The sequence below is a fragment of the Ornithorhynchus anatinus genome, chromosome 1 (genome assembly GCF_004115215.2).
Source record: "Ornithorhynchus anatinus isolate Pmale09 chromosome 1, mOrnAna1.pri.v4, whole genome shotgun sequence".
Taxonomy (NCBI): domain Eukaryota; kingdom Metazoa; phylum Chordata; class Mammalia; order Monotremata; family Ornithorhynchidae; genus Ornithorhynchus; species Ornithorhynchus anatinus.
The window spans coordinates 66,698,657-66,714,114 of NC_041728.1; the positions used below are offsets into that span (position 1 = coordinate 66,698,657).

A 15,458-nucleotide genomic window follows, 5' to 3' on the forward strand; every position below is an offset into this window, starting at 1 on the left:
CCTTCCCAGACTTCAGCCCCCCTTTTTCCTCTGTTCCCCCTCCCTCGTTCCCTTTGCCCTACTCCCCTCCCCACAGCACTTTCATTCATTTAATCATATTTATTGAGCGCTTACTGGGTGCAAAGCTCTGTATTAAGTGCTTGGAATGTACAATTCAGTAACAGAGACAATTCCTGCCCAACAACAGGCTCACAGTCTAGAAGGGGGAGACAGACTGCAAAACAAAACACATATTTATAATTCTATTTATATTAATGATGTGTCTATATGCCTATAATTCTATTTATAATGATGCTACTGATGCCTGTTTACTTGTTCTGATGTCTGTCTCCCCCCTTCTAGACTGTGAGCCCGTTGTGGGCAGGGATTCTCTGTTGCTGAATTGTGCTTTCCAAGGGCTTTACAGGGGAAGCAGTGTGGCTCAGTGGAAAGAGCCCAGGCTTGGGAGTCAGAGGTCATGGGTTCGAATCCCAGGTCTGCCACTTCTCAGCTGTGTGACTGTGGGCAAGTCATTTAACTTCTCTGTGCCTCAGTGACCTCATCTGTAAAATGGGGATGAAGACTTGCGAGCCTCACGTGGGACAACCTGATTACCCTGTATCTACCCCAGTGCTTAGAACAGTGCTGTGCACATAGTAAACGCTTAACAAATGCCAACATTATTATTATTACAGTGCTAAGCACACAGTAAGCACTCAGTAAATATGATTGAGTGAATGAATGAATGAATGTGCCAAGCACTGTTCTAAGCGCTGGGGTAGATGGAAGGTAATCCGGTTGTTCTGCATGGGGCTTGCAGTCTTTCATTCATTCATTCAATAGTATTTATTGAGCGCTTACTATGTGCAGAGCACTGTACTAAGCGCTTGGAGACAGTCCCTGCCCATTGACGGGCTTACAGTCTAATCGACGGGCTTCCAGTCTTAATCCCCATTCAACAGATGAGGTAACTGAGGTGCAGATAAGTGACCTGGACGTAAGTAGCAGAGCCGGGACTAGAACCTAGGTCCTTCTGACTCCCAGACCCATCCTCTATCCACTAGGCCGTGCTGTGGCGGTTACCTACGTGAGGAGCCAAATTCACAACCCCAACTATGTGGGGCCTGGATCTGGAATCTGAGAGCCACACAGTCGGACCCGCCACAGGCAACCCACCTCTTTTGAGTTCATTCTTATCAGGCCCCTATGGTGTAAGGTCAGGATTTCCTCTGAATGGAGAGGATTCAAGTCTCCCTTCATCAGGATTCATTAAGCACCTATTGCGTGCACCGTCATCATCAATAATATTTATTGGGAGCTCACTGTGTGCAGAGCACTGTACTAAGAATTTGGGAAGGTGCATTACAACCAAGTTGGTAGATACATTCCCTGCCCCCAACGAGCTTACAGTCTTAGAGGATGAGTTTACAGTCTAGATGCACCTAGTGTGGCTAATGATGGCCGGACATGGAGATGCCTGTGATTTCACACTTACCGTGCTGAGGATGCAGTACAATATGATCGATCAATTTAAATTTATCGACTGCTTTCTGTGTGCAGAGTACCGTTCTAAGTGCTTGGGAGAGTACGGTATAACAGCATCAGTAGGCACATTCCTTCCCCGGAAAGAGCTTACAGTCTAAAGAGACGATGTCCCCGGTGCCATTTTGAGGAAGTATGTGGATTTGGGCAATCCTAGAGTGAATCTCTTTGGGCGATTCTCTGGGGTTCCCCTCACTTGCTCCAGAGTCTTTGCGTTTCTCTTCCCCCATTCAGTGTGAAAGCCGGCCCAGCCCCCAAGACGTGGAACTCGGTGGCTAGAGTTGTGGTGGAGGGAGGTTCGGCACCAAAAATAAATAAAAACAGGAGTGAAAAGATCTGGTTCTGGATTAGAAGCGGAGAGGGGGGTCAGGCCAGCTGTCCGGTGTAAAACCAAATAGTTGGAGTCCTCTGGGTGCAGAGAATTGTAGTAAATGCTTAGAGGTCGGCGAGAAGATGAAAAGGTAGAATCGTAGCATACGAGGGGCATTTGGGGAAGACAAGGAGGCATACGGGGTGGAGAATCAAAGGCTAAAGGAGCCAGAGACCAGGCAGATAGATCAATCGGTGACGCAGGCATGAACAGATATGTGCATTAAACGACTCTATTGCCATCCTTCTCGTCTGTCCATCTCCCCCGATTAGACCGTAAGCCCGTCACACGGCAGGGACCGTCTCTATCTGTTGCCGACTTGTTCATCCCAAGCGCTTAGTACAGTGCTCTGCACATAGTAGGCGCTCAATAAATACTATTGAACGAATGAATGAATGGAGAAGGCCAAGGGGATGGCAGCTTGACGGAAGGGAAGTGTAGGGACCAATCAGGGAAGGTGTCTTGAGGAGGTACTTTTTTGAAAAGTGAGTCGAGGTGACGTAGCCATGGTTTCAGTTGTCTCCAGTTGTTTTAGGTGGGCTGCTTAGAAGTATGTTTTTGGCTATTTGAGCAGCTGAAGGGCCCTTGGAGCGGACACGGAAAACATGACAACACTGATCCTGCTTTTTGAATATAATGCTTTGGGGTTGGCTATGTTGATTTCCCAGCCCATCAAGAGCACCGCCCGCCGCCCTACCGCAGCGAGATTCGGGGCCAAGTTCTTCTCGTTTCGTCACTCGTCCACAGACCGTGCAGTGGGTCTTGAACCCAGATGTGGAGAGCTGAGCAGGGCGGAATAGATTCCCAAATTTTGGGGGATCGGGAGGTCCGGACCTGCAGAGGATAAGGAGTCAGTTACGCTCTTGTTCAGATGTTCTCATCCATTCGTTCAATCGTTTTTATTCAGCGCTTTACAGTGTATAGAGCACTGTGAAGCAGCGTGGCTCAGCGGAAAGAGCACGGGCTTTGGAGTCAGAGGTCATGGGTTCGAATCCCGGCTCTGCCACTTGTCAGCTGTGTGACTGTGGGCGAGTCACTTAACTTCTCTGTGCCTCAGTTCCCTCATCTGTAAAATGGGGATTAAGACTGGGAGCCCTACGTGGGACAACCTGATTCCCCTAGGTCTACCCCAGCGCTTAGAACAGTGCTCGGCACATAGTAAGCGCTTAACAAATACCAACATTATTACAATACAACAGTGAACAGGCATATTCCCGGCCCACAGCGAGCTCACAGTCTAGATTGCCCTTGGAGAGAAAGATGCTTCTTGTTACATCGAGTAGTCTTTGGAAACTGAGAAACAGGCCCTTTGGTTATAAGAGAAGCAGCATGGACTAGTGGATAAAACATAGGCCTGGGAGTCAGAAAGACTTGGGTTCTAGTCCAAGCTATTCCACGTGTCTGCTGTGTGACCTTGGGGAAGTCACTTCAGTTCTCTGTGCCTCAGTTACCTCATCTGTAAAATGGGGATGAAGACTGTGAGCTCCATGTGGGTCAGGGACCGTGTCCAACCTGATTAGCTTTTATGTACCCCAGTGCTTAAAACAGTGCTTGACACATAGTAAGTGCTTAACAGATGCCATTATTATTATAATTATTCTCTGAGCCTGATACCTCACCTGCAGAATGGGGATTAAGACTGTGAGCCCCAAGTGGGACAGGTACTATGTCCAATCTGATTACCTTTTATGTACCTCATTGCCCGGAACAGTACCTGGCACATAGTAAGCACTTAATAAATACCATTAAAAAAAGAACAGGTTGGTTTTGCAGCATTTTGAGAATTGGTGCTTTTAAGAAATTTAGCAGGCTTGTGCTTTAGGCAGGCTGAACGTACATCCCCTCCGAGCTGGGAATTTGGGATTCCATTCGGGGCACTTTTAGAAAAATGTTTTGGAAGTGGAACAGAATAAACAGATCAACCTTTCTGGCACCTTGCTTGATATTCTTCATTTAGACTGGAGCATGCTCAGTACCTGCTCGGGTCCCACAGCATTCTGGGGTTCCTAATGTGAGTGTTCCAGAAAGCTGGAGGCCTTAATCCTATATTTTCAAGACTTTCTGGGAAGGGGAAAATGTCCAAGTTCTGAGAGAATTTCCCAGTGTCCCAGTTTTCAACAAAAATAATAAGGCCAGATACACTCTGGGTTGGAATTCCTCATCAGGAATTCTGTTGGCAGATTTTTTTTTTTCCAAAGAGTTTGAGTTTCAAAACATCAATCTTCATAAAAAGAACCATTTTTTTTCTTGGCAACAATATAGTTACTGACAGATGATGCATTAACCAAAGAACGAAAAAAGTATGTTTTCATCAACCAGGGAGAATTACTTAATGCTCCAAGAGTTTTTCTTATTAGCTATTAATGTTTAAATGGCTATTCAATATCACTGCGGTCCACATTTCTGATAAATCAATTTGTAAATCCTGAGCAGTGAATGGTGGAAAAAAACGGTAGTGCATTTGCGAACCGCAAAAGTGAATTGTAACCTTTAAAATTTAAAAGACTTTAATGAGTGAGAATTTCTGGAAGATGAGGGCAATTTGCTAATAATCATACCTCTGTTATTCATTAAGTATTTTCTGCCAACCCCTGGGTTAAGGGCTGGGGGAGATACAACATAATCTTGTGGGACTCCCAATCTTGGAATTAGAGAAAGCAAATATCTTATTCCCATTATACACATGGAGAAACTGTGACACAGGGAGTTTGACCCCATTTTGCCGGGTCAGTGGAAAAGCTGGGCTCAATTCAATTGCATTGATTGAGCACTGACTGTGTGCAGAGCACTGTACAATATAACAATAAACAGACACATTCCTTGCCCACAGCGAGTTCATTCATTCGTTCAATAGTATTTATTGAGCGCTTACTATGTGCAGAGCACTGTACTAAGCGCTTGGAATGAGCAAGTCGGCAACAGATAGAGACGGTCCCTGCCGTTTGACGGGCTTACGGTCTAATCGGGGGAGACGGACAGGCAGTCTAGAATGGAAGATGGAAAATAATACAAATAAGTAAATTCCAGATAGGTCTCTAAGTGTTGTGGGGCTGGGAGGTGGGGTGAAAAAAGGGAGCAAGTCCGCGAGATGCGGAAGGGAGCGGGAGAAGAGGAAAGGAGGGCTTGGGGTTGGGCCCTTGAAGGAGAGATGCATTCTTTAAGGCATTACCGACGTTGAGGTCCCGGTTCCTGGTTCCACGCCCTTTCTATCCGTCAAAGCTACCTCCCTTTCTCTGTCTCCAGGATCTGTCTGTGATGAAACAGATCCGCAACGCGGAAGACGACCTCGCCTTCATATGGACGTTGGATGTGGCTTTAACGTCTGCGGTTTGTCCCTTCTTGGTCCTCTTCCCGCAGGTGGCGACAACTGGCAGTTCGTCGGAGCGGCGACCATGCCGAGATCCAACCATCCGCCCACCCTCTCCATGGGATTCCATCTGGTAACCGTCGTGGCTCTGTTACTCTGCCACGGAGGCCAAGCAGGCGCAGAGGCGGAAACCGAAGGGGGAGAACCTGGAAATACGACGAACGAATGCACCGGCTCCTATTACTGCAAGAAAGGCGTGATTCTGCCGATATGGGAACCTCAAGACCCTTCCTTCGGGGACAAAATCGCCCGGGCGACGGTGTATTTCGTGGCCATGGTCTACATGTTCCTGGGGGTGTCGATCATCGCGGACCGGTTCATGTCCTCCATAGAGGTCATCACGTCCCAAGAGAAGGAGATCACCATAAAGAAGCCCAACGGCGAGACCACCAAGACGACGGTGAGAATTTGGAACGAGACGGTTTCCAACTTGACGCTGATGGCCCTGGGCTCGTCGGCCCCCGAGATCCTCCTCTCCGTCATCGAGGTGTGCGGCCACAACTTCACCGCGGGTGACCTGGGCCCCAGCACCATCGTGGGCAGCGCGGCCTTCAACATGTTCATCATCATCGCGCTCTGCGTCTACGTGGTCCCCGACGGGGAGACCAGGAAGATCAAGCACCTGCGGGTGTTCTTTGTGACGGCCGCCTGGAGCATCTTCGCCTACACTTGGCTCTATATGATTTTATCCGTCATCTCTCCCGGGGTGGTGGAGGTCTGGGAAGGCCTGCTCACCTTCTTCTTTTTCCCCATCTGCGTCGTCTTCGCCTGGGTCGCGGACCGCAGACTTCTGTTTTACAAGTACGTCTATAAGAGGTACCGGGCCGGCAAGCAGAGGGGCATGATCATCGAGCACGAGGGGGACAGGCCCTCGTCCAAAGCCGAAATCGAGATGGACGGGAAAGTGGTCAACTCCCACGTGGAGAACTTCCTGGACGGGGCCCTGGTCCTGGAGGTGGACGAGAGAGACCAAGACGACGAAGAGGCCAGGAGGGAGATGGCGAGGATCCTGAAGGAGCTGAAGCAGAAGCACCCCGAGAAGGAAATCGAGCAGCTGATAGAACTGGCCAACTACCAGGTCCTCAGTCAGCAGCAAAAGAGCCGGGCTTTCTATCGGATCCAGGCCACCCGTCTGATGACCGGGGCGGGCAACATTCTGAAGAGACACGCGGCCGATCAGGCCAGGAAAGCCGTCAGCATGCACGAGGTCAACGTCGAAGTGGCCGAGAACGATCCGGTCAGCAAGATCTATTTCGAGCAGGGGACCTACCAGTGCCTGGAGAACTGCGGCACGGTGGCTCTGACCATCGTCCGCCGGGGCGGCGATCTCACCAACACCGTGTACGTCGACTTCAGGACCGAAGACGGCACGGCCAACGCGGGGTCCGACTACGAGTTTACCGAAGGCACGGTGGCCTTCAAGCCGGGCGAGACCCAGAAGGAGATCCGGGTCGGCATCATCGACGACGACATCTTCGAGGAAGACGAGAACTTCCTCGTGCACCTCAGCAACGTCAAAGTGACCGCCGAGACCTCGGAAGATGGCATCCGGGAGGCCAATCACGTGGCGACCCTGGCTTGCCTCGGGTCGCCCTCCACGGCCACCGTGACCATCTTCGACGACGACCACGCGGGCATCTTTACCTTCGAGGAACCGGTGACCCACGTCAGCGAGAGCGTCGGGGTCATGGAGGTGAAGGTGCTGAGAACGTCTGGAGCTCGAGGAAATGTTATCGTTCCCTACAAGACCATCGAAGGGTCGGCCAGAGGTGGAGGAGAAGACTTTGAGGATACTTGCGGAGAGCTGGAATTTCAGAACGATGAGATTGTGTAAGTACCTTAGAACCACACTCAACGGAGATGGGTGTTCTTTTTCCTAAATGGTATGTGCTATGGTAATTGCCCCAGAGAAATACCCCCGGTCATCGGAATATCTCTCGGGTTGATATTTCTCCTATCCGTACTCGGCGAAGGGGGGAAAGAAAGTGTTTGGCTGAAATCATGCTTTACGTTGTTTTATTTTTAAGTATTTAAAATATGTATATGGACGGACCAGGATGGAATGCGTCTTCTGGCAGACTGTCAGCAAAATCTGTGAGGAAATGAATAATTTATGGTCGGTATAGGAGAAATATCTCCCAAAAGAGGTTTATTTAAAACCATTAGAAGGTTCCCCGTTTTATACCAGTATGCGGAGGGGAAAAGCAATGAATGGAAACACCTTCTCACATAAGGACTTCCTGGTCCCCAGGGCTGGTGACAACATCGATGTTGCTCTTCTCTAGTGCCACATTTGAAGAATGTCAGTTTTCCCCTCCAGAAGCACTCATTCTGAAACTCGAATCTGAAAATGCAGTTCAGTGACCCAAAAATGCTCTCTCCATATAAGCCGATTTCCATCGTGCTGCGTCCCCAGGGAAGGGCACAAGTCTTGTTCCAGTTCACCCGCTCTCCCTCTCTCTGCTCAGCCTGCCTGGCCCTCTCCTCTTCCCCTAGGCACAAACTGCTGTCAAGCTAGACGCCTCCAGGAATGTCATCCCCTGGCTTTTCGTGGGGGTTGAAGGTATCACTTCCCATCATCCACAGTGGGGACTTACTCATTTCTTTTCCCCTGGACTGTGACTGGTGGTCGGGGGGAGGGTAGTGATAGGGTGACTTTGGGATTCTGACCGTGTAGCTCTGCTCTAAGTGGGTGTCACAGTGTTCTGCTTCGTCTTACCTCCCCTAAACCTGGATCCTAGGGAGAATTCGGGAAGGGCCAAGGGCAGCCGTCAGCACTCTCCAGATGGGGAGGGGGTTGGTCTCGGGTAGAACCGTGGCCTAGACTTGTCCCCACGTAGCACAGAGTCCAGGATATCAAAATCTGATCCTGACACCAGGTGAACCCTCCCCGGGAGCCAGGCTGTCGCGACCAGGGGTGGACGCCGGTACCGTTTGAAACGTAACAGAGGGACTACTAAGACATTTAGATCGATGGCAGTGGGTTGGAAACCCCACCGGGGTCTCATGGCTCAGAATTCAAGAAGATATCAGTGGTGATTTGCATTTCTGGAGGAATCCAAAGCTCAGTCCATGAAATTGCTATGTCACGCAAGCTGCCGGAGTAGTTGCTGGGGAAGACTGAATTGCTGGTGCACGTGCGGTCTGGAGACAGCCTAGAGGTGGGGTAGGGAGGTGGGAAATGGGTACTGAATTCCCTGTGAGCAGTCGGATAACACGTGGTTATTTCCCACGGTAGACTGAAACGGCAAGGGTAGGGACCCGTATCGACTGAGATCTGACGAAGGTTTCGCCACAGATCCAGTTCCATAGGCCACTCGGTGGATAGGAATTGTTAATGAAATCCATCTTTTAAGTCGCATCCCACCCGTGGGAGAGTTCTAGGTGCAACTTTCCATGGTCCCACTGGTTGCTTTGTATCTTCTCCTTGGGATTTGTGCTTCCGAAGGGCTTGTTGCTAACTTATTGAGATGTGCTGAATGTCAGATTAATAGCCCGGTTAAACCTGGGGGACTCTATCTGCTGGAGTGTCACTGGATAGTCTCTTGGCCTACGATCAATAGCCGTTTTTTTTAAGTAATGCATTCCACCCACTCTCTCATTCTAGTCTGTGAATGATTCCATTGTCATTTCTGCCTCTAGACAGTAAGCTCAGTATGGGCAGGGAACGTGTCTGGTAATTTTGGTGTACTCTTCTAAGTACTTAGTACATTGCTCAGTACCTCCTGCTCAGTAAATAAAAATAAATATAAATGAAAAAATAAAGAGAATGAAATACATTGAATCCTTTACCAGCTGATGTTGAAGGGAGAATTTAAAATAGTCCATGTTGGGATGTGTATTTTGTGGATGTAGTCACCATGGTGTTCTTTAAATGGGAAGGCAATTGGCTTAGATCTTTTTCTTTTGCAAAAAATACTGATGTGCCCTGACACAGATGGCACTCACCCTGTTCAGTTGCAGTGAGACATTTCTCTCCAAGGAAGATTGGTCCAGGATTTTCACCCAATCACAGATTCAGAAGTTTTCTGCAGGACTCTGTGAGGACACAAAAAAAGAAGGCTGATCAGAAGTTGATGTGATGGATTCATTTCATTCATTCAATTGTATTTATTGAGCCCTTACTGTGTGCAGAGCACTGTGCTGAGCGCTTGGAAAGTACAATTCATTTGTTTTAGACTCCATTTGAAAAATTCAGTCAATGCAATTGAATCGATTTTGCTTTGAACTGTACTCTCCCATGGGAATTACCGAGGATTCAATGGGAGAGAGATCCCTCTGGAGCCCAACATCATCCAAAACGAAACACACTTTTTCTCAGCCAAGATTCAGGGTGTTTCCTCAGTAGAGGGAAGCTGCCACATTATTGACTCTCTTGCTCAATCATTGCTAAATTAGGAAGGGAAGGTAGTTGGAGGGAAGTGCAGCCATTTCTGAACATTTCACCTTAAAGGCAATCGATCCATGCTATTTATTTCCAATCAATTCTATTTATTGAGCGCATACTTGAATGCATACTGTGTGCAGAGCACTGCACTGAAGGCACAAAAGAATTGTTAGACACATTCCCTGCATACAAGGAGCTCACTGCCAGGAAGTGTAACCCAAACTAGGCTCTCTGGTTAATCACTGAGACAATACAGTTGTCCTTCTGGCTGTTCATCACCTAGACCCAAGTCAGATAAATTGGTTCCTTATTTTCAGTCTACAAGTGCCAGTCTCAAAGGAAACCGTTCCCTCGTAAGAAGCTACTCACTTGCAAGTCTTCACACCCCGTTGCCAACTTTTCCCTGTCACCAGTCCGTAAGCTCAGCTCAGGTGGCGTCAAGAGTTTGCTATGCTGTGATCATTTGCGCCGGACACACAATCCAAGCAGATCATTGGAGTTTAGGCGTGGATTGGGATATGTAGTTCATTTACTTGTCTTCCCAACTTGATTTTTTTTAAAAATATGGTATTTAAGTGCTCGCTATATGCCAGACACAGAATGGGATAGATATAAACTAATCGGATTGATCACAGTCACTTAATTTCTCTGTGCTTCCCTTGTACTAAGTTAATCATGTTGGATACAGCCATCCTATGTGGGACTCAGTCTTCACCCCTAATTTACAAATGAGGTCACTGAGGCACAGAGAAGTTAAGTGACTTGTCCAAGGTCACACAGCAGACGAGTGGTGGAACTGGGATTAGAATCCACGTCCTTTTGACTCCCAGGCCCATGCAAAATCCACTAAGCAATGTTGCTTATTTTCCTTAGGTATACAGTGCTAATGTGGCAATCTACACAGTAAAATTGCTAGATGATTTCCAGCTCTTCACTTCATTTAGTGGATTTCCATAACATTTCAATAGCTCTATAAAAATTTCCACCAAGAAGTAATATTACCAGGGACTTCACCTGTTCGGTGGCTTCGGAGATATCCACCAACAGCGGTAAGCCAGTGTATATTGGATTGGTAGCGGAGATAAAGAAAACAAGGTCTGCCTTTCTCTTACCCACATAGACACAAGCAGCACTGTCCATAGTAAGACAGGATGAATCTTGCCACTCTGAGTGGAAGCAGTGATTTCTAAACACGCTTCAATTGTGTCTGCCTCTTTGCAGATAATTGTCTTCATATAATGGTGCACGAATCTTTTCAAGCCGATCTTGAATGCTCAAAGTGCGTCATATGGTTTGCAAAGTGGTCCCTAATTGTTGAGGGATGCTGTTTGTTGCCCCATTTTTACTGATTGCCATTTTTTAAAGTGCGTAATAAGAATAGATCCCTCTAAGAGCCATCACACGTACCTCCTCTGAATACACAAATAAAGGAAATAGCAGCATTTCAGAAGAAGACCCAGGAGGGACTGTGCAGAATGAACTGCCAATATACTGTCATTTTACGGTTGGAAACTTTTGCAGAACGATTGCTGAATTCTGTCCATCTCCCTCCGTGCTTGGATGAATATCATTTTAGGAAGTGATGTACTGTACTGAGATTTCAACATTAGATTTCTTTCTTGTTTGGGTCTTGGCCTTCTCATCAATTGTTCTATTCTTCCTTTCCCTCTTTTATCCTAAGGAGTTTTGCTCCTTCCCACCTCACCCTATGTGCAGGCGTGGCCCTGCTATTGTATTTTTAGGAATTCTTTTAAATGGATTTAAAAGAATTTAGTTGTCCCTGCTGTTCCCCTAGATAGTTGTCCCTCCGGAACCGATCATAACTAGAATCAGCATGGTTAGGAAGAGGAGTGGGATGGAAAAGAGAGAGAGAGACACCTGGGTCAGCTTCCTGGGGATCTAGATGGACTGATGGAATAGATACTTTCCCAGGAGACTCGGTGACCTTAGAGCCATCCTCTCCTTGGTCCCCACAATCCTTCCAGATTTCCTTAGCGGGGACCCAGGATGGGACCAGTGAGATTTAGAGATAGGGAGAGAAGCAGTCTTCTGAATTAAAAGGAACTTTTTTTTTTTTAACAGAAGGAAGGAAAACAACTTAGCAAACTTGTGGATACTGTGGAAAGAGCAGAGATAGGGCTAAGGTCAACAATGGAGGGTCTTAGCGATCGATCGATCCATCATGTTTGAGCGCTGATTGTGTGCAGAGCACTGTACTGAGCTCTTGGCAGGGTATAATTCAACAGAGTTGGTAGACGCATTCCCTGCCCACAGTGAGCTCAGTCTAGAGGATTGTGTGATTTCTACTTCTGGACTTGATGGAGATTCTTTCAGTCAATCGTATTGAGCACTTACTGTATGCAGAGCACTGTACTAAGTGCTTGGGGGAGTACAATACATCAAAAAAGAGACACGTTCCCTGCCCACAAGGAAACGTTTTGACTGTGAAGCAAAGAGGACCTGAAACTTGAAGTGGCAATGTCCAGGAAGGTCCGGAGTTAAGTTATTGCGTTATTGCTCAGCTGTCATTAGAATGATAATGACAGAGTAGTTCACTAGAAGAAGTATCTTTAGAAGGTGCTCAATAATAGTAATAATAATGACAGCATTTAAGTGCTTACTATGTGCTAAGCGCTGTTCTAAGCACTGGGGTAGATACAGGGTAATCAGGTTGTCCCACATGGGGCTCACACTCTTAATCCCCATTTTACAGATAAGATAACTGAGGCCCAGAGAAGTTAAATGACTTGCCCAAAGTTACACAGCTGACATGTGGCAGATCCGGGATCAGAACCCACGACCTCTGACTCCCAAGTCCGGGCTCTTTCCACTAAGCCACGCTGTTTCTCTAATAGTGTAGAATCAGCAGGGGCCTGGGTTCTAATCCCAGCTCTGCCAATTGCTTACTGTGTGACCTTGGACTAGTGACTTAACTTCTCTGTGCCTCAGTTTCCTCAATACCTCTTCTCCCTCCTACTGTAAGCCCCGTGAGGGACTGTGTTTGACCTAATTAATTCGTACCTACCCCAGAGTTTAGAACTGAGTTTGTCAGTAAGTGCTTAACATACCTTTAAAATTAATAAAAGGAAAAGTAGTTCTGAGACAGGATAAGTGAGAGGATGAGCACCAGATATCTGACCGCCAGTAGTCAGAACTGGTTCTGTACTTGAAGGGTAATTTCTGCTACCCCGATCTCTTCCCCTCTCTGCTAATTAGGGTTTTAGAAACCGTATCTTGATGCAAAGAAATTGTGCCGGAACAAATGATGCGATTTCACACTTCAGATCTCCAGCCTTTCAAATGTCCATCGTCTCTCTGCAGCGGCTTTGTCGTTTTGGTACACATCCTGGGTGCTCGACCACAGGCTGGAGAAACTGCTTAAACTTGGCCCACCTCACTCGAATGAGCCAGGGTCAAGACCACTGTCCTGGGTCATTTCTCCCTTTGGGATCTGTTTTTCCTCTCCCCACTCACTTCCCTGCCCCCCACCAGAGAATTCCTTTTTACTTGAGAAGAGATGAAAGACCTGATGGGGAGAATAGTCAGTTTCTGGATGCTCCTTCCACATATTTGGGCATAAATACACACCCAAGAAGCCAGGAGAGGAAGGCGTAAGAAGCAACTTGCTTAAATCCCATCCTGATGCCTCCTTGTTCTAACCCTGCCTGCAGTGTGACCGCAGACAAGTCACTTTACTGCTCGGTGCCTCAGTTTCCTCTATAGTGAAATGGGGATTGAATGCCTGTTCTCCTTCCCTCTCCGTGAGCCCCATGTGGGACAGGGATTGGGTCTGATCTGATATATGTATAGTCGTCGTTTGCATTTGAAGAAAGCAGCGGTGATGGTGAAGTTCTCTTTATGAGCGCTCGCATGGTTGAAAAGACCAAGGCCACACAAAAAAGCTGTCCCTTGCTGTAGTGTGCTTGATGGTTTCAGGGCCTGGTGCTGTTTTCTCTTTTGCCTCAGTAGTTCTCTTTGCTTATGAAGGTTTTGGCTTCTCGATGGCAATGCGCTATGCAAGTCTGTCCTCAGGAGTTGGCTTCCAGTTTCAGATGGGATGCAGCCTGACTGGGGTTTTGTTTTAACCATGACCTTAAAAAGCTTCCTCTGCCTCCCTTGCTTTTCGTTTCCCATTTTCAGATCCCTCCGTTGCAGCCGTTTAGGCATCCTGAGATGCTCCCTTGCCTCACGTTTCGCCCAGTGTACCTTTGCTAGTTGTACATAACTACTATGGGTTCCAATTCCGACTCTGCCACGTGTCTGCTCTGTGACCTTGGGCAAGTCGTTTCACTTCTCTGTGCCTCAGTTACCTCATCTGTCAAACGGGGATCGAGACTGGGAGCCCCACTGCGTCCCACCCGATTTGCTTGTATCCACCCCAGCACTGAGTACGTCACCTGGCACATAGTAAGCACTTAATAAATACCCTAATTAAAAAACATAACTTTGCTAGGAGACTGACTACAATCCAGAACTTCATCGTTTGTGAATATTTAATTGCTCTTGAGTCTGATCTCATCGTATCGTATCTGCCTCCGTGCTTAGCATAGTGCTCGGTCAATGCTTAATAAATATCATTATTCGTATCATTATGAATTCTGCTTCCCCTGATGGGGTTTTCCTTTTGGTGGGCTGGAGGAGGAGGAGGAGGTTGTCCGTAAGCTCACTGTGAACAGAGAATACGTCTACCAACACTGCTGTATTGAACTCTCCCAAGTGCACAGTAAGCGCTCAAGAAATATGACATTGATATCTTATTATATATGACTATTATGTGACTTATTGCTATCTTGATACTTATTGATAGGGAAGCAGCGAGGCTCAGTGGAAAGAGCACGGACTTGGGAGTCAGAGGTCATGGGTTTGAATCCCGGCTCTGCCACTTGTCAGCTGGGTGACTGTGGGCAAGTCACTTCACTTCTCTGTGCCTCAGTTACCTCACCTGGAAAATGGGGATTAACTGTGAGCCTCACGTGGGACAACCTGATGACCCTGTATCTACCCCAGCGCTTAGAACAGTGCTCGGCACATAGTAAGCGCTTAACAAATACAAATACCAACATTATTATATCCCTCTCTCTGCTACCGCAGTGTAGGACAAGGACTGTGTCCAATGCAGAAGTTAATGAATATTTAAGAAATGCCATCATTATCGTCACCCAGATTGGTTCCTAGAGCCACTGGACTCCATAACACCCGGCTACAAGCCTCGGGCAACCAAAAGGTCTTGAGCAGGGAAACCTGGCCACCAGATATCTGTGACTGCTGATCTTGGCCCAGTAGCAATGGGGAGCAGAGGACAGCTCACGTTTGTTAATATTAATGTCTGTCTCCCCCTCTAGACTGGAAGCTTGTTGTGGACAAGGAATACATCTGTTATATTGTATGCTCCCAAGCTCTTAGCACAGTGTTCTGCAGACAGTAAGCGCTCAATAAATACGATGGACTGACTGAGTCATATTGGAAGCAGACGTATGGGCTTGTACTGCCCTCCTAGGCCCGGTCCAAGCTAAGGACTGTCCTGTTGGGTAGCCTCTGGGAGGCATTTTGTATTTATGGTCAGGGTGGCTCTCCTTTGCCGATCCCTGGCTTCTCCTTTCTTTGTAAAAAAAAAAATAAATAAATAAGTAAATTGTGGTATTTGTTAAGCGCTTACTCCCAAGCCCGCGCTCTTTCCACTGAGCCACGCTGCTTCTGGAAAGCTCTTGTAAGCTTCTTTGTAAGCTCTGTGAGTTAGACAACGGTTGAAGAATGAGAGGGATGCTTTGTGGATTCTGCTCCTGCCCCTAGATTTCCAAGTCAGCTGCCCAATT

The 15,458-nt window shown here is 47.5% G+C and overlaps 1 protein-coding gene across 12 annotated transcripts in view; it reads left to right on the forward strand.

Moving 5' to 3' along the window:
- SLC8A1 (solute carrier family 8 member A1) overlaps window positions 1–15,458 on the forward strand; it is a 437,445-nt gene that overhangs the window by 93,046 nt on the left and 328,941 nt on the right. For all 12 annotated transcript variants that reach the window (XM_039912185.1, XM_029081636.2, XM_007669162.4 and 9 more), the window contains exon 2: window positions 5,249–7,088. In XM_039912185.1, the coding sequence (XP_039768119.1) occupies window positions 5,284–7,088 (1,805 nt within the window). In that variant the 5' untranslated portion in view covers window positions 5,249–5,283. The remainder of the gene's footprint in view (window positions 1–5,248; window positions 7,089–15,458) is intronic.